Raw genomic sequence first — 22,578 nt, forward strand, 5'->3', positions numbered from 1 at the left:
GTCTTCTGCCATTTTAACAAATTACCAAATTACTTACCAAACTGGTTCGTATTGTTAAGTGGTAATTTATACGAGCAGAAGCAACAATTGAAACAAGAAACTTATCTTTTTTTTTTTCACGAGTTAACGGCGATGGATGGAATTTGATGAGATTGATGAAATCTTGGTTAATGGTTGAGGGGTGATTTATGTCAAAATATGAAACTTGTGGACTTATTGAAAAAAAAAGAATCTTGACTTTCTTTGCTTTTTGAAAAAGAAAGAGAGCGTGTTGTTGTTCTTTCTTCTTGAGCATACCAAACACACACACACACACAAAAGAAATCAATCTCCTTCTTCAAGCTATCACCAAAGAAAATAAGAAGACTATGGTGGCATGCACGATTTACGGTGAGGGGAGCAAGAGACGGTTCGTCGGAACCCTGGGTAGTCACGGTGGCGACGGCGGCAGCAGAGGTGGTTCTGGCGGCAACGGCTTCTGGTCGCCGGCGTGCGGTTCTGGTTGGCGGCAGCTTTGATTTGAACTCAAGTTCCGGTTTCACAGATCAGTATCTTCTCGCCTCTAACCTGGTTCGTGTGATTCAATCGATCCTGAGCGCTCTGATGCCAGTTGTTAGGATCAGATGGGTCACACACACGAACACAAGTCATATACCACTTAGCTCACAATCAAAAAATCAACCCAAAGATTTAAGTGGTTCGGTCCGGCTCTGACCTACGTCCACTCTTGGTAACCAGGAGGTTTTTATTACTTGTTGATGATATAAAACAGATACAAGATCAGTCTCTTATATAGAGATTATATAGAAATTTATCAAACAAAGAAATTAATGCTGCAGAAGAAAATGGATGTAACACAGTGTCTCCAGCCACTTCTTTTGACAGGCTACAAACATGGTTGCAGTTTTCACACATGTTTCTGCATCTGTTTTTGACGAACCACAAGAGTGGCTTCACACTCAACAAATTCAACTAGTTCGAGACTGATCATGGGCTTCTAGAGTTCTAGGTACCAGAAATGGACAGTATATCAAACCCTCTGTTACTTAAGTTTAGTCTAGTTGAAAGCCAATGCAACAATAACCTCCACACATAAATGTTCACCTTCCAAGGCAACATCGATTTCCATTTGGTAGTGTGAGGGGCATGCGGTAAAGTCACTTGATCCATAAATTTTCTCATTACCTTAACAGAAAGTTTATCTCCATTCTCCAGGTTCCACTCTCGTTTGTCATTTAACAAGAGACTCGAGCATTTCCCGATTCCCTATACAAAACTCCGGGAAGCCCCCATCCCTCCCCTAGAGTACCATCTCCACTCTTAATTGAAACCCAAAGTGATTATCTGGTCACTAATTAAAACCTCCATTTGTACTTCAATTGAAACCCAGATGTAGCTCGGTTTGTGCTATATAAAATCTGTTTAGAATTGAAAAAAAAAATATAAAAATTTAAAGAGCCTACCAAACACCAAGACTCCAAGAGCACTATCGGGTAAGCACATCTTCTTCCAAAATAAAGTATTTTTTCCATTCCCTATTTTTTTCTCACCTACGAAATGAGAATAATGTCCTTGTTCTGAAGCTCACTAACAACTCGACTACTATCGACCCTGCTTGCTATTGATCCAACAAGTCTACCTTTCAATAATTTTCTACAAATATCAACCTAAGTTTTTATTGAATTTGCTACTTTATTTTTTATGCATCTTGATTTGCTTTTGAAATGCGAACTTGTGAAGGGAGAAGCGGGATCTGGGATGACTCCGTATGCTCTATTAATGTACATACCATGAATTTTATGGTAAAAAAAGAGATTTATACAATAACCGACAATACCACCCTCCAATTTCCACTCCAGTTTCAAGAATCGACCACATATTTTGTATACGTCGATGTTTCTTTAGTGACAAACACATCCTTGATATTCCTCTGCCATGAAATATAAATCAAGGTTTCCTTACACAGTCGCTCTTTGCGATTATCATCGTCCAAATTACACAACTAAACGATACCTAGGAACAAAAAAATTGTAAACCCACGATCCAAGAAATTAGTATGACAAACCAAAATTGGATACATGATTTAGGCAAATAATAATAAGCAAACAAACAGATGATATACTTTAATTAGTTTAATGTAGTATATATACTTTTTTTCATAAACCTTTATAATTATTAAAACTTCAAGTTTTTATTTATATACTTTACTATCTAGCTGCCTCTTTTGATATGGTGGAGCTAAGTTATAGAGAAAGATGGAGGAAATAAAATAACATTGCTACAAATAAGAAACTTTCTCATAGGAGTCATAAGTTTTCTCAGTTGACTTTCGCTATATCCCCACATAAATCGATTGGTAATTTTACACAGTAACATTACAAATAAGAAACTTTCTAACATATCGCTAGTGAGACATTAAAAAAAAACTAAAAAAATGTTACAAAGTAAGAAACCGAGGAATGATATTTCTAGCCACTCCATCATCAGGAGTTTCAAGCCTTTTCAGAATTTCGTCAACCGGGCTGCATATTAGTCTATCCAGTAGTTTCATCCACTCGCCTTTGTCTTTGCCATGTAAAAAAGAGCCTAAACTTATAAGTGCGGATGGATGCCCACCTAACTTAGAAACCATAATTAGTGAAACATCCTCCAAACCTTGTACAGGCTTACTTTGCCCAAATGCGTGCCTACTAAACAGTTCAATGGCCTCTTTAACATCTAATAACTTGGCGTTGCGAGTTGTAACATTGTGAGCATTCAACAGCTCTTGGTTTCTAGTGGTGACTATTACTCGGCTTCCACTACCAAACCAGTCTTTGGACCCAGCTAACATCTTTAGATGGTCAATGTGGTCTACATCATCAAGGACAATTAAAACACTGTTTTGAGACAATCTTCTCTCCGTCTCGTAAATTCCTTGTTCAATGCTCTTTAACATCACTTTTAATTTCAAAACATCCGAGAGAACCTTCTCTTGTAACGTTTTCAAGCCATGCATTCTTGATTCGGCTCTAACATTTTTGACAAAGCAGCAACCTTCAAACTCATGGCTTATGTTTTAATAAATAGACGACACTAGTGTAGACTTACCACTGCCCCAAATCCCACATATTCCGATCATATGAACACCACCTGACCCAACTTTTAGAAATGATTTCAACTCTTGCATGCGGGTCTCTACGCCAATTAGGTCTGTGTTGGCACTTACTTCAGCACTTGCTTCGGTACATGTCATCACTTTAAGCAATGTCTGTTTAATGGCTTCACAAATACTTCTAATGGCTTTTGCTTCATGCCTGCACATTGCATAAATGAGATAACTAGTTCATATGCACTATATATATATATAGTTTGAATCAAATACAAATGAAATTAAAATGTTAATTATGAGAATCAAGTAGAGTACTTATATACACAATTAGAGTAATAATGTAATTACTCTACGATGTAATTACATAATTACTTACTTGTATATTTAAGTACTCTACTTGATTCTCACAATTAGCACATTAATTTCATTTGTACGTTAACCTTCCCATACACACACACACACACACATATGAAGAAAATTACCCATTAGCCACGGTCCGAGGGTCCCATCTAGAAATGTTGCCTGCCTTCACAAGTGCTTCTCTCCAAGACTCAACTTTGTTCCTATTTTTCAACTCGTGTCGGGCAAGCGCCTCACCATAATACGCTTTTTGTTTTCTCAGTTCTGAGGGTTCCACATCATAAAATATAGGTATAACGGTTTGCCTTCTTTCATCCCTATTTTTCATAATATATGCAAGTTCATCCAAGCACCAAGTAGAGCTAGCATAATTTTGTGAGAATACAATGATGGCTATCCTCGATTCTTGAATAGCCTCAAAGAGAGATGGGCCAATGAGTTCTCCCCGGAGAAGTTGCTCATCGTCCTTGTAAGTGTAGATTTGCCGATCTTCAAGAGTCAAGAAGAGATGATCTACAAATGTCTTGCGGGTATCTTCCCCTCTAAAACTTATAAAGACATCATACTTCCATGATGTAGAAGGAGAGACAGGTCTTGATTGAGAAGAGGATGCCTGGAATAACCTGTTAACTTGTTTGAAATTAATTAATATAGAAACAGTCATGTATATGACGTTCAAAATTATATATACACACCAAATGCAAGTTTTAGTTACTAAATTACACTGAAATTCATTAGCAGGATCACTTATAATTATCTGTTGTAAGATGTATATTATATAAAAATTCTCTCTCCGTCCCATTAAAAGTGTTTATATTTTCTTTTTATTTGTCACATTACAAATGTTCACTTTCAAAGTTTATTAGTTAATTTCTGAGTTTACTCTTAAACACACACAACTAACATTAACAAACAATATTAATTTCTAAGGGCATTATTGTCATTTGGTAAGCAAAAAAAATAATCATATCTACCTTGAACTTTGTGTTTTTCAAACAATAACACTTTTAATTGGATAGAGGGAGTATATTATATAACTATTAGAGAATTATTAAGGGGGTATTAGAGAATAATTAGTCAATCATTGTAATTAATTACAAGGATTGACTAATTATAAGTAATTAGAATGATTGACTAATTAATAACTATAACTAATTATTCTCTAATAATATTGTTTTGAATCTAGTAATTATTCTCTAATAATTATTCTCTAATAATACTATGTTAATTGGTAATTTTCTTACTAACATGAAAATGGCGCCTCTCCATCTCCCATGATCCCACACTCGGCAGATTTTACAAATAGTTTTGCTATTAGTGAGATTTATTGGGTACACGTTGGGTTATATGTATGATTATTTAACAAAGCCATATTATTTGTACATGTGACGTAAATAAATATTTTAAGCATGAAGGGAAATGAAATAAATCTGTATCAGAAAATACCCTGCTTGTCCTTGGTGGGCATCAGCAGCAGCACAGGCAATATCATCATCATTCCACCATAAATCACTATTTGCCTATCAAAAACAACCAAACAAAGGGATTCTATATTAGATCAGGCATACTGATTTTTCTAATTTGAACTTGTTAAAAGGGATAAAACCCTTATGCGGGTGACACGACTTACTAGTTGCTTATCAAGCGCTTTCTCTAGTTGTTCCATGACCTTCTCCATGGTTGGACGTTCAAGTCGACGGTCCATCAAACATTGGTAGGCAATGGTTGCAAACGTTAGTAAGGATGCTTGGTTTATCTGGTTCTTTAGATCGGGATGAATGACCTCATCTAATGTTTTCCTTTCCCAATGCCTTTTGATCACACTAGTTAAAAATTGATCCTCGTCGGCGGGCTCTCTAAGCCGTGCAGGTCTTCCACACAAAACTTCAAACAATACAACCCCAAAAGAGTAAACGTCAGACTCTTTTGTGAGAATACCAGTTCTCATGTAGTCTGGATCAATATATCCAATTGTGCCACAAGCATTGGAGATAAAGTAGTCCGTATTCGCACGAACCATATTGGACAACCCAAAATAAGTAATTTTAGCTTTCCAGTTCTCACCCAAAAGAATATTTGAACTCTTGATGTCACGATGGATGACTCTATGGTGAAATCCAACACCATCATGAAGATACTGTAACCCACGGGCAGCATCTAAGCAAATCCGAAGTCTTTGGATCCATGTAGATCTGTCTGCTTTAAATGTTTGTCGAGACTACCGTTGCTTTCATACTCATAAACAAGCATCTTCTCTCCACCTTCATGTTTTCATGTTTATAACTTGAAAGTAAAACAATCTCCATTCTAAATTCACGGTCTCTTCTTTGATCTTGCCAAGGATCCAACATCTTTATGGCGATGATGCCATGTTTAGCAGATATGCCTTTATAGACCTTCCCAAATCCACCCCTTCCAATGAGATTCTGCTCGGAAAATCGGTTAGTTGCATCTGATAACTCATGAAGAGGAATCTGCAATTGACTCGCTTCTTTAATGAAATACATGACCTTTGATTTGAATATGATGTAAATATAGAACGGAAAAGAAAAAGGTAATATATAGCTATATATTAACAGCTTAGAATATGATACATGCATACAGATCGCACTCTTTTTGATAAACCGAAAATATGAACGCATTTGGTATTCGTCATACCAAGCTTTGATTATGAACTATTTTATATTAATGCTATTTTCAGAAAACATAAATATATTAAGACTATGTTGATTGTTGGTGTAATTTTAATATTAGGTAGTGGGGGATTTATATATTAAATTATTAACCACTTATAGTCTCTTTGTTGGTGTGAGTTTGTTGTAAAACTATTTTAGTTTTACTAAATATTCGATTCATATTTTAGTTCAACAATTCTTTTGGGGAAAGGCAAACTTTATAAAAACAAAAAACACCGCTGGTTAGCAAACCACTAATCCAAAAAGGAGCAAGTCAATTACACGAAGAGAATGGGATGTTACAACCAACTCACACGCCCAACCTTAAATTTACTATTACGACTAGATTACCTTAAATAAAAAAAGACATGAAAATGATAGAATTAATAAGCAACTTTTTTACTTCCATCACGACTCCCATAAATAGCTTCATTGCGCCTTATCCATGTACTCGACCAAGCCGTAAAGTTTATAGCTCTGGTTAAATCTATTTTGGTCTAATCAAATGATTTGAATCCAACTATTTCGAGATTGATCTCGGGCTTCTAGAGTTATAGACTTCTAGGTATCGGAATGAAGCAGTAAGCCATCTCCCATTCCCACAGTTGTGAAATATAGCATTCGCCAAAAACGTGCTCTGCAATCTCAACCGAGAAGAGCACAATGGGCACAGAATGGACAATATTTCAAACCGTCTCTTGCTTAAGTTAGGTCTAGTATAGTTGTAATCCAATGCATCAATAACCTCCATACATGAATGTTCACCTTCCTAGGAAACACACAACGACTGTCAAGTGACAGTCGACGGTAATGGTTTTCCGGAAAAACGCCCAAGCCAAACTTTGAAGCCAACGTGAATGCGGTTAAGACGACATAATCTGGCCGGTGTGAAGCAACGAGGCTCTCGAAATTTGAGGAGCGGTGGCCTAACTTACAAGAAAGTCGTCGTTCCAAAAATAAATAATAAATGCATATGTTTACTCATATCATCATAATGTGTGTCGTCAATACTAGATGCCGAAGATGAGTCAGATGACGGAATTTTAAACATATCCATCATAACCGTATCGTGACAATTAAATTTTGAATATTTTAGAAGGGTAAATGGTCAGCGGTGGTAACAATGCCATTACAAACCATCGGGAAACTCGAGGTCACTACCATGTTCAAGGAGTTTTTTGGGACGAACCACATGGGGCGGTGTTCCCGGCGGGGCCGAACCCTTCTTGAGCCAACCTGGCTTGTGACCACTTCGTGCACCATAACACAACCTCCATTTCAAGTTTGTTACAATCGAATAGTTCCATAGGCACTATACTTTTAAAAGAAGACATATTATGCACATGAATCAGCCACTCCACGTAGGATGCCAAGTGTACAAGTTTCCAATTTACTATATTTTTTTTCGAACATCGAAATGGGTCGAGTTTTTTTTTATAGAAACATAGATATTACATCAATATAGCAGGTAGGCGGGCAACAAGCTGCGCCGCTACCCCTTTCTGAATTGCAAACCTTAACCTACTAAAGACATACCCCTGCCCCTTTGGAGTCGACACATTGCTATGCACAACCTGTTGGACCCTGGTTAGGAAACGGATAGCTTCCGGTGCCAAGGAGCCAAATGTATCAAAAGCCAGAGGGGCAAAAACATGTTGGTTCTCTTCGCAGGCTTTAGCATGTTTCTCCACCTTCTTCGTTTCAGCCCTTTTCATTGCTTGACCAGCTACAAACCCAATATCCCTCAAACCAGCTAAGGGAGATACCCCTGTGAGGTCAACACAAGCGTGTTTTCCCCCGGCCCAACCATATGTTTTCGTTTAATTAAAATGGTTAAAATGAAAAATATGTTATTGATGAGAATCAAACTCACTACTAACTCAACTAAGATGCTTTGATGTTAATTTTCTTGTTTCCTTAATAAGTCTATATTTACAATTTTCCATTTTGATCTCTTTTAAAATATAAATGTAAATTATTCTTACTAATCTATGTATTTTATGAAATATGCAATGACTCATTCATTAATATTCATTATGTAATTCTTTATGAGACTTATAAAATTATAATGTTTCTATATGTATATTTGACCTTTTTCTTATATTTTTTATTTGTATGTTACATAGGACACTAACCAAGAAAAGTTTAACATTATTCGATAGAAAATACAAGTTATCTTATATTCGAATGACTAGTCAGAACTATAGATGTATTATTATTATTATTATCGGACACAATGTAATTCTTTCGACTAATAATTTAAAGTTTTCTTCACAGTTTTTTTTATGTAAGATTTTTGTTATATCACATTTATCTTCTTTATAATTTATTAATTTATTTTTACCTGACAAATCAGAAATAACATACACAAGAAATTTGTTTGTTTGAATCAAAGCCAAGCCATTCTTGATAGGCTGACTTATTTCTTCTATAGATAAATCAAATTAAGGCCTTGTGATAAACAGATAAACTAATAAAATTCCTAATGAAGAATATAAAAAAATAATCAGGATTTAAACATTTTTTTAATATCTTTTACACCCGTTTAATTCGCATTTAAGTTTAAAATAAAATAAATGTATTTTGTAAATAACTTTTTACAACTTATTGTAGGGTCTCGTTTTGTGTAATAGTCTTTTGTATTTACTTGTGCTTTAACGCTTATATTAATTAGCTAGTCGGTTTACTTTCTTTGTATGTTTGGGTCTGAGGTCATGTAATATGAAGTGTAACATCCCGAAATTTCTATGAATGGTATTAAAATATTATATACATTGGAATAATTGATTACTATTAATCGGGGCCTCGGATGTAAGAGCATTCAATCCATCAAAAATGTGAGTGAAGTTTTTATAATGTAGAGATTGGTTTAAGGTGTTGTGGGTGAAAGAGAGAGAAATGCAGTAGTTTTTTGTATATTTTAAAAATAATGTTCACACCATATTATTTTTTAATATATTTTAAAAGTGGTTGTGAGCGAAGGAAAGAGAAATAATAGTGATAAAAGTATAAAAAAGATTATTTAATTAAAATGAGAGATAAAATGTAGTGATTTTTAATGTAATTTCGAATTTATAGATAGGGGATTGAATGTGAATGCTCTAAAAACTTTTATAGGGTTGAGCATAAATCGGACATGACCCTCAAGACCCCAACCAATTAGACTTGATTATTTACAACAGGTTCGATTCCCGGGTTTCGAGAATACAATAGTTCATTTGATCGCCTCTATGGGTGTGGTTTGGAGCAGTTACGAAGAATGACAAATGGCCATCAGAGAGATTTAAAAAAATGTACAAGTTCGTTACCACCTTTTAGACTTTATTGAATAATAATAATAATAATATAATTATAAGATTGTTTTCTATGGTAGGGGACATCGAAGCTCCTACATAGTGTCACGTCAGTACCACGTGAGCACTGTGAGCATCAAAACCCCTAACGTCCTTCTATAGCGAGGGGCTTTAAACTTTTTATTTATTTATTTATTTTTGTAACAAACATAATTTTATAAATATTAAATAATAAATAGTAATACTAAAATTAAAATTTAAATAAATAAAAAACATACACATAAAAAACGTTTTTTAGAGTAAAATGTTGGTGTGAAAATATGAGAGTTGTTTAAGTAAAAAATAAAAAATTGTTCGAATTTATATAGAAAATGATTAAATTGTTCTTTTTTAATATAACAACGGCCATATAGCCGTTGAAGAAGGAGGGCCCACCATTCATCGCCCTATCCGCGCCCATCGTTGTAAAGATGCCCCACCCCCACCCCATCTTTCGTGCCCCACCTTACCACGCCCCACTTCGGTGTTCACGTACTCAGCTCCCCAAGCATGCCCCTATCTACGCCCATAGCGAACCGCCTAAATGGTTAAAAACTATAAAAGAGAGAAAAAAGTTAGTGCAAAAAATTGGGCTGTTGGGCTGAATAAATGTATATTCATGGGCCGGCTAACTTGGACGACAAGTCAGGAAAAACAAATTGAGTTGGTATAACTGTATAAGTATTGGCAAACCAGAAATCAACAATTATTATTATTAACATTAAGAATTAAAGTTTCTGATTTATCTACACAATTACTCATTCGTCTCGATCTAGTAAGTTTTTGTAAATTTCTTTCTTTTCTTTTCTTTTCTTTTCTTTTGTATTAATTTACCCATTAACTTTAACTACTTGTTTTTGTCTTTTTTATAAAACAATTCGATTTTTGAGTTATTTTCTTCAAAGTAATTTTATAAAAGAAATAAATAAGTCACTTTGATGGGGTCAATGGGTTCGTGTCGGTCGGTAAACTTTAAGTTGTATTGATCATATTAAAGTTTAATGTGTACATAGTATCTAAATGATTACTTGCTATTTGCTTATGCAGCTTTTAACATAACCACCATGTCATCATCAAATCTTCAAGACTCACTTAACCTCGCTTTCGAACACAAAACCCGACCCGACGCCATCACCCTACTCTACCAGGTTCTAAATAACCCCGCATCATCTCCCGAAGCCCTGCGGGTCAAAGAACAAGCAATCACAAAACTTTCACAACTCCTCACGGAAGAAAACCGAGGCGAGGATCTTCGTGGTCTGTTGACCGCATTAAGACCGTTCTTCTCCCTCATCCCAAAAGCCAAAACCGCAAAACTCGTTAAAGGAGTCATCGACTCGGTTTCCAAAATACCAAACTCCACCGACCTTCAAATATCGTTATGTAAAGATATGATTGAATGGACCAGGGCTGAGAAGCGCACTTTTAAGGCAACGGGTCGAGGCACGACTCGCTGCATTGTTTATAAACAACAACGAGTTTTCAAACGCTTTGACTTTGCTTTCGAGCCTGGTCAAAGAGGTTAGAAGACTCGATGACAAGCTGCTTCTTGTCGATATCGGTTTACTAGAAAGTAAACTTCACTTTTCGTTTAGATCTTCCGAAAGCAAAGGCTGCATTAACCGCTGCTAGAACGGCTGCAAACGCAATCTACGTGCCGCCAGCTCAGCAAGGCGCCATCGATTTACAACGTGGGATTCTTCATGCTGAAGAAAAAGACTATAAAACCGCTTACAGTTACTTTTTCGAAGCTTTTGAGGCGTTTAACGCGCTTGATGACCCGCAGGCTGTTTATAGTCTCAGATACATGTTGCTATGCAAGATCATGGTGAACCAGGCTGATGATGTGGCAGGAATTATATCTTCAAAAGCTGCTTTCGGCCCGGATGCTGACGCGATGAAAGCTGTTGCGGATGCTTACGCCAAGAGGTCGTTGAAGCTGTTTGAAACCGCACTTGCGGATTTTAAAGCTTATTTGGATCAAGATCCTATTGTTCATAGGCATCTTTCTTCTCTTTATGACACACTTTTGGAGCAAAACTTATGCAGGTTAGAAGGATTATAATCTTCATTCTCACAATTATTTAAGGGTGTGCAAGAAACTGAAAAAACCAAAAACTTCAAACCGGAAAAACTGAACAAAAAACCGACTGTTTGGTTTTATGTTTTTGTAAAAACTAAACTAACCGTTCGGTTTTGGTTTTGAATGTAATAAATACCGGAAAAACCGAACTGAATTCCTAAATTTTTATTTTTTTTTATTTTTTATTTGAAGTAATTTATAAGAATTCAATAAATATATGTAACTAAATTATTATTTTTGGTCAAATGTATAACAATGTATTAGTTAACAATCAACTAAATTCATTATTTTTGCCAAAAAAAATTTTCGGTCTAAAATTTCAAGCTAAAATGTCAAAAACCGTAACCGAACCGATACCAAAATGAAAATTGAAAAACCGAAATCAAACGGTTTCAAAATATCCAAAAACTGAGCTTTTGGTTTACAATTTGGTTTTAGCACAAAACCATACATAACTGCACCACGCACACCCATAAAATTATTTAACACGTTAAATAAAAATTGTTAAAATAATAGGCTCGTGAGCCAGCTCAAGCTCATGTCGAAACTTGCATTGTGATGTAAATGTTGTGTTGTGTTGTGTATAGGTTGATTGAACCGTTTTATAAGGTGGAGATTGGACACATGGCGAGTTTGATTGAGTTGCCCGTGGAACATGTTGAGAAGAAACTGTCGCAAATGATACTCGACAAAAAGTTTCTTGGAACACTAGACCAAGGCGCGGGTTGTCTCACCGTATTTGAAGATGGAATATCCGATGCAATCTTTCCCGCAACTCTTGAGACCATTCAAAACATGGGCAAGGTTGTTGAGAGCTTGTTTGTAAGATCTGCTGAGATCATGGCTTAAAATGTTGAGACTTAACTTCTAATGTACTAGAACCTTTGTATAAGACCAAAATAATCCTATCTTATTTTTATTATCTTGCTCGAATATGACTTATGATTAAGGTGTTAATTGTGTTGGGTTGAATTGATGAAATGAACAACATTACCCATGTGTTTATTCATGTCGTGTACGCCAGTCGTAGCCCTAACACGTTAAAATGTGTAACCTTAACATGACACGTGACGCCGTGAACTATTTATACGGTGGGTTGTAAACAAGTTGTAAACAGTTTGTTTATAAATTGCATTTATTATACTTTAAACTTAGACAAGAATCAACCGGGGTGTTAAACATGTCAAAAAATAAAATATATAAAAAAAATTGAAACTGATTATTTGTGTATCATGTTTTGGGTCGTTAGGATTTTCCCCTTCTATATATACTCCCGACCTTAACCATAGTACATCCGAGCTATATTAAAAATCGTTGAATTTGGCTAGAAACCAAAAATAAAATAAACTTACATCAAGAGGAGAGGGTTTTTTAACAACTCGTCCCAAGAAATTATAACTTTATAGTTCCTATGAGCATACAAAAAATAATAGAGTCAAAAATCTCTCCGTTCCTTAGCTTGGATGGTTGAAAGATGGATGTGTTCCTATATCTCCAAAGCACCCACCATGTTGAGAAAACGATCGCCTCAATAAGTCTTTTCTTCTTAGCGTTAATCCTCGCACCATCAAGCAACTCCATCAATGTTTTAGGTCGTACCACCACCAAGAAATCGATGTCCAACCAGGATGCAATCTAGAAATCTAGAATGTTCATTATTTTTCACCAGATGATATTGCACTTTTTGGATATAAAATGTATAGGGGAATATGGGATTTATCATTAATGTAAGAACCCAATTGCTTATAAAAAAACTCTGATTTTTCTTTTTACCAGATATTTATTCGGTTTGATCTAGTAAAAAGCTAGAAAAAAAGCCTGGATGGGTTGATTAGCCCTAACATCTGGTTTCTAGTGTAACACCCCCAAATCTCTAATAATAATAATAAAATAGATTTTTATTATTGTTCTAGAGTAAAGTACCAAAATCGTCTTTTTCTGTCCAAAAAGATTTTTTTTCTTTTTGCAATAGAACCATTGAGGTTTTCCATATATTGTCATATGCGTCCAAATTATAGTTCCGTTAAATTTCATTGTTAAGTCAAGGGTAAATGCATCTTTTTAATATTGTTTAATATTTTATTAATTATTTTAAATGATTATATGTACCGGGCTTTCATTATGTTCATCGTATCACCCACCCCCCAACCTCATTCTAACCAACCACCACCATTCCACCACCCACGACCACTGCCACCATCCATCGTCATCTACATAAAATCGAAACCCAATCGAGATACCCTAAACAGTGATTCGAGCAGCAAATCGATTCCTAAACATCATCTTTTATGCATAAATTGAGACCCAAAACATTTAATCATTCACAAACTTTAGTTAATTTCAGTTTAAAATCTTCAATTTCAAACCTTAGGGTGTTCAATTAAAGAGATGCAGGATTATTGAGTTTATATTTTTATTTTGTTTTTCATTAATAATTGATTGATTATCGTTTCAATTAATAATCATAATCTTTTTATGTAAAAAGACATTAATGTCACTAAGTTAATGTTATAGGCAAACGAAGTTACTAACTTGGATGTAAATGGCAAAAATTGGGAAACGTCAATGGTCCAACTGCACAAAAAAAACCTTTTGAACTAAAGTCGCATAATTGATTAAACCTTAGAGACGATTTTAGCACTTTACTCTTAATTATTTTGTAAGGGGAGCAAATTTAAACAGTGAAAACTAAGGGGTGTATTGTGCAAATACTCAAGGAAGAGGTTAAACCCTTCAAAATATCTACACACCATTTTCATGCATAACCTCATTTCCTTTATCAATAAGAAACCGTAGAATGAGAAAGCTAGAGAGAGAAAGTGCAATCGAGTTCATGTTTGAGCTCGAATTTGAGTTTTGATCATACCATTATGTAGGGAATCACATTTCATGAAATTTGGTGGGTGGAATCACCTATAACAACTAGTATCAAATCGCTCGAAATTAGTTCAAGCCCTTTAAGAGTATGAAAATCGTTTAAAGCTTGGTTTTTCGTTAAGATATGGCATTTCAAGTTGGTACTAGAGCAGTTGTTTGAGATATTCAATCATCTGCCTGGACTTAACTTTTAGCGCAATTTATACCAATTACGACTATGCTAGCGTTTCGTATATGTAAGGTAATGAAATGGCTTGTTAAGGAAGTGAAGTCATGGCAGAGGTCGCATCGGACGTCGTGGCCGACTGTTAGGTAATGAAACTAAGGTGAGAACACTATAACTCACACCCGAAGAGATTCATAGGAGCATTTTACTTTTGAGCATGCCATGATAGCAGCTCTTGCTAAAAATACCGCAGTGATGCAATCTTCTTGGCGTTTTAGGCTCTCGAAGGAATTGAAGACTACAAGAATGGAAGAGAAACAATCAAAAAAATGAAGTTTGCTTTCCAATAATATAACATCCCACATCGGTTTGAAGGGGGGAGGCTTATATGTGTGACTCAGCTGACCTATATCGCTGTACGCGATTGGTCAGCCCAGGGACCCATCGCGTACCGCGATGGGAGCCCAGAAAACGCCTATAAATAGCAGCCATGGGGTGTTCATTTCTCACAACCAAATCAGCTCTCACCTCTCTACTCTCTCACTAGAATACCTCGAAATTCGTGCCCCGTTTCCTCGATAAGCGTGCTTCGAATATCTAGTTTGTGTAACAACATTTCCTTGAAGTTCATACCACCCTCCACCCTCATTCATCAAGAAGGCGTTGTTGTAATGGCAAAGAGTCCCGAAAGACGTGCCGACGAGCGTTGAAGTTGGTATATTAAAGTTGATCGAGAAAAGTAAAGCGGCATCGGAGTGCTGCTCATTTCTCTAGAGTTTCTTTACGCCACTTAAGGTTAGGCGTAATGTCGAATTTAATATAATTTAATATTATATTCAAGGCTTAAGCCTTAAGTCGATGATATACTCGATACCTCGATAAAAGAAAAGAAGAATAAACATAACAAAGAAATAGATGAAAGTATGAATATTGAATATTGTTATATAAATATGAGTGTAAGTATGTATTCATAATCTTTGTTATGAAAATATTATTTATTTAATGAATAAAGAGTTTCTTAAATAATAAAAGAAAAGATTACGTTTCTTGGAGAAGAAGAAACGTTGGGTTTTCATATAAACTAAAGGTTTATAATATACTTTTAAACAAGAGGTTTTCAAGTAAATAAGAGTTGAACTAAAGGTTCAATCGAGGATTGAGATATAAGACTAAAGGTCTTAAGCCGGATCGTGTATTTGACTAACAAATGTTTATACTCGTAACTATAGGTTCGAGATAAAGAAAGGGAAAGACCCTTGGACGGTGAGTGAAGCCGATCCTAAAGAGACAAGGTGAATACGCCCCCAAATTTTTAACTTGTTTTCAAAATAAGTCAAACGTGTTATATGAAATTGTTTACAAGGAACTATGTGTTCCTAAAACCGTTATAACTATGGGTATGAACCTAGCCCTCAGGCTGTGGTATACATATGTCTGGATCCTTACATAGGTGGTACTATGCGATGTATGGGCATGATCGCACCACCCTTGGTCGTACGACGCTCTCCTGCAGGGAGTACGACCGTTGTGTATATTTACGGGTACTTAACTAAGTCAAACGCTGCGATGTTTGTGAGGTGACCTAGTGTAGATGCTCTAGTTTATAATGTGTTATTTGGCTTTGTTATTCCTAAGCCACGTTGGGCCGAGGCAGACGTAGTCTCGAGGGGTAACTAAGTAAAAGAAAGTATTTTTGTGTCAGCGTGTTCACCAGCATTCGTTGCTGACGTATTTTCTTACATTTTGCAGGTGAACAAGTTTAGCACTTGAAGTGACGAAGTGCTTAGATTATCCGATGGCTCGGATTCTTTTTGTGAACTTAATATATATATATATATATATGGTGGTTTTGTAAATATAAACACATAAATATTTTGTAACTTAAACGGGTGTTTATAATCTCGTCTTTTATGTAAATATTATATTTCGATCCTTAAATTTATAAAGTCTTCCGCAAATTTACGCAACTCTGATTTATTTAAAATTACGATACCAACTTATGGGTCACGCTCCTAGGCCTTAGATGGGGGTGTGACAGGTTGGTAGATGTCGTTTAAAGCTCATATGGAGAATTATGTGCGCAAGGCAAAAGAGGCCGGAATAGCCGAGCCTTACCCCGAAGACAACATGAGCGAAGGATACTATGAAGCATATTTCAACCAAGATGTGGAACACGACTTGACTAAACCCGTGTACTACCCCGGAAGTCGACACTACCCGATAGACGTTCCCGATATTCCACCAAAACAAGGATTGGAGCCACCAAGACACTCAAGCTACCATCCACCAACCCTACCGATGTATATTCCTTCCGAAGTACCGACGTACCATCTAACAGAGATTCGCACTTACCAACCCTCAGAGATACCACAATTCTATCCAGCCGGATACCTACCAAACTCTCAACCATCCTCCGAGTGGATGAAATATCTCTCTGAACAACAAGAGTGGCATGCCGGAAGCTCCACTCTCAATGACGTCAACTCTCAACCAATCAATAATGAAGGGCCATCCTGTAGACCCAAGATGAGGATTATGATGCCCACTGAGACCTTCCAAATGATCCTAATAAAAAATGAAACCACACAACCCATCGAGGAAGATGAACCAGAGGAAGAAGAGGAACCAGAAGAGGAGGATCCTGAAGAAGAGGAAGAACTCGAAGAAGAGTCTGAAGAAGAACCGGAAGAAGAGAATCCTGAGAATCCTAATGAAATGTCAAGCCCAATGGATGGATCACTCACTTCCCAAAATGCAAGCTATGGTTCTGTGGATCCATATGTGCAACATCTTGAGAAACTTAGAAATCAAGCTTCATCAAGCCTCCCACCATTCCAAGGTGAGATTCCGTCAATTCAAGAACAAGCTGATGAGATCCGTGAGCAGAATCAAGCTTCCAAGACCTACCTCTACCTTTCATCCACCATGGATTATGTTCCGTATCCAGAACCGACCAATCACTACGAGATGGTGACGTTGGGTTACCGTGACCCACCTTCGCAGTATGGATACCCCAACATAATCCCACAGTCATACGAAGAGCATTTGGGTCATGCTTTGCACGAAACTGATGACTGTAGGAAGAAGGTAGACGAGGAAGAGAAGAAAAAGAAGAAAGTTGGAGAAACACTCCTCCGTAAATACAACAAGATATCGAAGGTTGTGAAGAAGTTCTTGAAGAAATGAAGATGGTAGCCATGTGGAAACTGTGTGTAAAATAGGTTGAATGTTATGTGTATAAATAAAGAACGTTTAAAACGTTCCATTGTAATGATAGGACCAGTTATATATATCGTGGAAACGATATATATATATATATATATGTATTGTAAAATATATATATCCTTGAGATATATGTGTGTAATAAATAAACGTGTGTTTAATATAAGAAATGCTGTTAAAATTTCAGACTTAAAGTAATAAAGAAAAAGAAAAAATATGTCTGAACAAAGTAACAACAATGAAAACGCTCGAAAAGAACAAGAAATGAGAGATAAGGGGAAAGGCCCCGAGAACGAGTGAGAGGAAGAAATTCCTGAGAAATATATGAATAAAATCCAAAGAATGATTAAAGATGCTGTTAGGGAAGAATCAGCGTTTAGATCTCAATCTAGACAATCTAGACATTCCCGATCTGTTAATCCTTCTGTTCATCCCTCTCGAAAAATCGAAAGATCCCGTCCAAATCCATCTCATGATGAAGAAAGCGATCATGGGTCTAATGTCGACGAAGGTGTTAGGCAAAAGTTTAAAAAGTTGAAAGTTAGTGGGTGTACGTTAAAAGATTTCAAATACTATGGACCGAAAGAGTTCCATGGTGACAAGGGAGCCATCACAACCGTGAGGTGGCATGAGGAGATGGAGACACTTGTCACAAGCAAGTTTTTCGAGGAGGAGAAAGTACAATACTCCGCTCTCATGTTCAAGGGTGAAGCACACGAATGGTGGAATGCTCTATTGATGAGTAGAGGAAGAGACAAGATGTATAGTCTGAATTGGGATGATTTTAAGGCCTTGGTGATGGCGAAGTTTTGTCCCATGCATGAGACTGATCAGATCCAAACTAAGTTCCTTAACCATAAGGTCGTAGGGACAAACCTTCGAGAATACAATACCAAATTCCTCGAGTACTGTCGCCTTATTCCCCAGCTGGTTAACCCTGAGTCCAGCAAAGTAACTAGATATATTTGGGGACTACCGCGAGAAATTCGCGACATGGTGAGGTCTCATCTGCCTCAAACCGCCGACTCTGCAATGGAGTTGGCTGGGTACTTGATGGGCGGCGTGGTCCGCAACAAGGAAGAGGACAAGAAGGTGACTCCGACAACTGCTCAAGGAAAGACTGGTGGAAGTTCCAACTTTAGAGGCAAGGGCGTAAACCAAAACAACTCTACGCCATGCAAGACTTGTAGGAGATACCATAAGGGCCGATGCAATTTCGCCCCGTCTCCTAAAGTCTGTGAGTCCTGTAATCGTACGGGACATGATGCCGCCAACTGTTGGAAGAAAAAGATGACTTGCTTCAATTGCAAGGAGATGGGCCATTTGAGTTTCGAGTGCCCAAAGAACAAGCCTGCTGCTGGTGGTGCGGGTGGAAATGGCCAAAATAAAAAGGGAAACGCTCGAGTCTTTGTACTCGACACAAAAAGGGCCGCCGACGTGCCGAAAACCATAATCGGTACGTTTCTAGTCAACGACACCTATGCTAGAGCTTTATTTGATCCGAGTGCCAATTTAAGTTTTATAGATTATAGTTTCTGTAGTCTATTAAACGAACCATTAACAAAATTAAATAAAACTCTAAGCGTCGAGTCTGCTAGTGGCGAAATCGTTAAGATCTCCGAAGCCCTTGAAAACAGAAAAATACTTTTAGTCGGTTATATTTTGCCTATTTGTTTGTTGCCTATGACTTTTGGCTGGTTTTGATATTGTACTTGGTATGGATTGGTTATCCGATAACCATGCTCGTATAATCTGCAATAGTAAAACTGTTGAACTTCAAACCCCCGATAAACGAACGATTCGAATTGAAGGGGACAAAGAGGCTGGCCAAGTTAGTATAATTTCTATGATTAGGGCTAATAAATGTTTGAATCAAGGATGTCTCGTATTCATGGCCTACGTCAATGAAGAATCAAAGCCAAATGAAATCAAAGATGTTCCTATCGTTTCTGACTTTTCTGACGTCTTTCCTGATGAACTTCCTGGAATCCCTCCTGATCGTGAAGTAGAGTTTAGGATCGATCTTATTCCTGGTACTGCTCCGATCGCCAAAGCTCCATATCGTTTAGCGCCAACCGAAATGAAGGAGTTAAAGAAACAACTCGACGAACTTCTTGAGAAGGGTTTCATTCGACCGAGTTCTTCGCCTTGGGGAGCGCCAATCCTATTTGTCAAGAAGAAAGATGGTTCTATGCGAATGTGTATCGATTATCGTGCGTTAAACAAAGTCACAATCAAAAACCGATATCCACTCCCTCGTATCGATGATCTTTTCGACCAACTTCAAGGTGCTAGCTATTTTTCAAAAATCGATCTTCGTTCCGGCTATCACCAACTCAAAGTCCAATCCGAGGATATTCCCAAGACCACCTTTAGAACAAGGTATGGACATTATGAATTCACGGTTATGCCGTTTGGACTTACTAATGCGCCGGCTGCTTTCATGGATATGATGTGTAATATCCTAAAAAAAATAATAATAAAGAAATATGACGACTCATCTTTTATTTTGACATGTAAATATAACTCTACGGTTAAATAAAAGGTATATTTTGATACCTATAATCTAATGGTGAAAGTTTAGATAGTATGAGAACTTAAAACTCAAAATAACAGTTTTAATAAGAAAAAGTATATTCGGTAAATGAGCAGCCAAATATATCTCTCTCACAAGAGTAGTCAATCAATGTTTACATAGAAAATGAAAGGCCTTGGCTCCATTGATTTATTGTATTAGACATCAATGTGTAGGGTGAATAAAAGAAGCAGAATAATTAAGAAGAGTAAAAGTAAAAGCTACGAATGCATGAACCACATTTGATTAAATTATTCTGCACATGCATATGCATTATTACCATGTCCACCCTTCTCTCTGGCACTTTAGGATTTTGCCACATTTCTTCAAATGAGACCTCCCTAAGATTAATCTGTATCATATCACCCTCTACAATTTCTAGCATAAAAGGAGATGAATTCTTTCATCCTTTGCACACCATCTCTCTTATAAAACTCCAAGTATAAATCCCATATATTATCTTTCTGTTACATCACAACCACACTTCAAAATCTCTCTACTACAAACAATTCTTCTCTGATCAAAGCTTGGGGCGGAAAACTCAGTATCTCTTCTTCACATCTATGCTATCTTCATTCTTTTGGGTTGTAGGCGAATTTCAAGTTAGATGTCCAAAAGAAAACAGTTATCTACAAAGAAGGTGAGTCTTCATGATAAATCCCCTTTTTAAATCATTTATTTTTGGGGTGGATACATGCTATAAATGTTTATCAAGTTTGAATATTGTAAACACATGCTAATCATTAAGTTTCTTAGACTTCATTTTTAATTATTTTGAGTCGAGATACACACAAACTTATATTTATATAAAATTTATAAATGCTTAAAATAATTATTTATATAGACCGTATGCTTTTCAAATCCCTATGGTCTCATCTTCACTTGTTTTAAATGTCTATTTAAAGTTATAGAATGGTTTTAACAAAACTAGCACTGTTACATACAAACATTGATTTTAGAAACGTATAAAAACAAATTGAAATGACTTGGCACGGTCATAAGGTAATTAAATTGAAATGTTTTTATGAGTGGTATTATACCACGGGGCCTACGGGCTGGGAAACTCTATGTAAGACCTTATGGCATTGGAGGGTGGTTTCGTATCACGGGCCTGAGGGCTGAAAAACCTGCATGTAAGACCTTAAGGCTTTGGGGTATTTGTGTGCCTGTACAGTGTGCCACCGACAGTGAGGAACTCTCTAGTAGCTGGGCTACATTGGAATTGACGAGTAAAGGGTGAGGTTATCGTAGAGCTGGTGGCTCTAATAGATCACTGTAACCCAACAACGCTTAGGCGGAGGATACCGTAGAGTGGGTGACTCTAATAGGTAATCGAAACCAAATGAGCGGGTTAAGAATCTATAACTGTGACCTTGAAATAAATTTCAGTGCCAAACTTATTTTACATATTAAAGAATTTTATACTTTATTGTTTATTAATTATAAACGTAGAACTCACCAGCGAAAGCTGACTTGTTTTAGCATGTATTTCGGGATAAAGTAGTAAGTGTCGTAGAAAGCATCATGTGGCTATTTGGCACGAGCAGTATTTGGCACAAGGAACTCTGATAAACATAGCCTCGTTCAAGCTTGTTGTACATTTGTTTCTAAATAAATACTTGAGACTTCCGCTGTGATTATCAATTAAGAGGCTATGTTTTTGTGTAAATCCAACTTTTCGTTGAACCCCGGTTTTTGGGGTGTCACATGATGAATCGTATTTGTAAGCCTTACTTGGATAAATTTGTTATCGTATTCATCGACGACATACTTATTTATTCTAAGTCCAAGGCTGATCATGAAATCCATCTTCGAACGTTGCTTGAAATTCTTAGAACCGAGAAGTTGTACGCCAAGTTCTCGAAATGCGAGTTCTGGTTGCACGAGGTGCAATTTCTTAGTCATATCATTAATGTTAACGGTATTCAAGTGGACCACGCTAAGATTGAAGCTATCTCTAAGTGGGAAGTTCCTAAGTCGCCAACCGAGATCCGAAGTTTCTTAGGTTTGGCCGGCTACTACCGTAGGTTCATCGAGAACTTTTATCGTATCGCCATTCCCTTAACTTCTTTAGCTCGTAAAATGTCAAGTATGAATGGGGAACGAAGCAACAAGAGGCGTTCGATATACTTAAGCAAAAGCTTACTCAAGAACCTATCTTGGCTTTGCCGGAAGGTACTGAGAATTTTGTAGTCTT

At 36.7% G+C, this 22,578-nt stretch overlaps 3 protein-coding genes and 1 pseudogene across 3 annotated transcripts; 1 reads left to right on the forward strand and 3 right to left on the reverse strand.

Moving 5' to 3' along the window:
- Window positions 1-2,310: 2,310 nt before the first annotated feature.
- LOC143561027 (toll/interleukin-1 receptor-like protein) lies at window positions 2,311-4,124 on the reverse strand. Its single transcript, XM_077049188.1, has 2 exons — window positions 3,574-4,124; window positions 2,311-3,296 (listed from the first exon to the last, which is right to left on the reverse strand). Exons 1-2 carry the CDS (start codon window positions 4,113-4,115, stop codon window positions 3,059-3,061), a joined length of 780 nt encoding a protein of 259 aa, XP_076905303.1. The 5' UTR covers window positions 4,116-4,124; the 3' UTR covers window positions 2,311-3,058.
- LOC143561037 (disease resistance protein Roq1-like) lies at window positions 2,438-2,998 on the reverse strand. Its single transcript, XM_077049195.1, has one exon. The coding sequence runs from the start codon at window positions 2,996-2,998 to the stop codon at window positions 2,438-2,440; it is 561 nt and encodes a 186-aa protein (XP_076905310.1).
- Window positions 4,125-4,854: 730 nt separating the features above from the next.
- LOC143561038 (receptor-like protein kinase ANXUR2) lies at window positions 4,855-5,958 on the reverse strand. The gene is made up of 3 exons (XM_077049196.1): window positions 5,674-5,958; window positions 5,082-5,588; window positions 4,855-4,971 (listed from the first exon to the last, which is right to left on the reverse strand). The coding sequence occupies exons 1-3, from the start codon at window positions 5,956-5,958 to the stop codon at window positions 4,855-4,857; spliced, it is 909 nt and encodes a 302-aa protein (XP_076905311.1).
- Window positions 5,959-10,522: 4,564 nt separating this feature from the next.
- LOC143561028 (26S proteasome non-ATPase regulatory subunit 11 homolog) lies at window positions 10,523-12,390 on the forward strand (annotated as a pseudogene).
- Window positions 12,391-22,578: the final 10,188 nt, after the last annotated feature.

Source organism: Bidens hawaiensis, unplaced genomic scaffold (assembly GCF_021521415.1).
Source record: "Bidens hawaiensis isolate Kalapana, Puna unplaced genomic scaffold, B.hawaiensis_p1.1 tig00020525_1, whole genome shotgun sequence".
In the NCBI taxonomy this organism is placed as follows: domain Eukaryota; kingdom Viridiplantae; phylum Streptophyta; class Magnoliopsida; order Asterales; family Asteraceae; genus Bidens; species Bidens hawaiensis.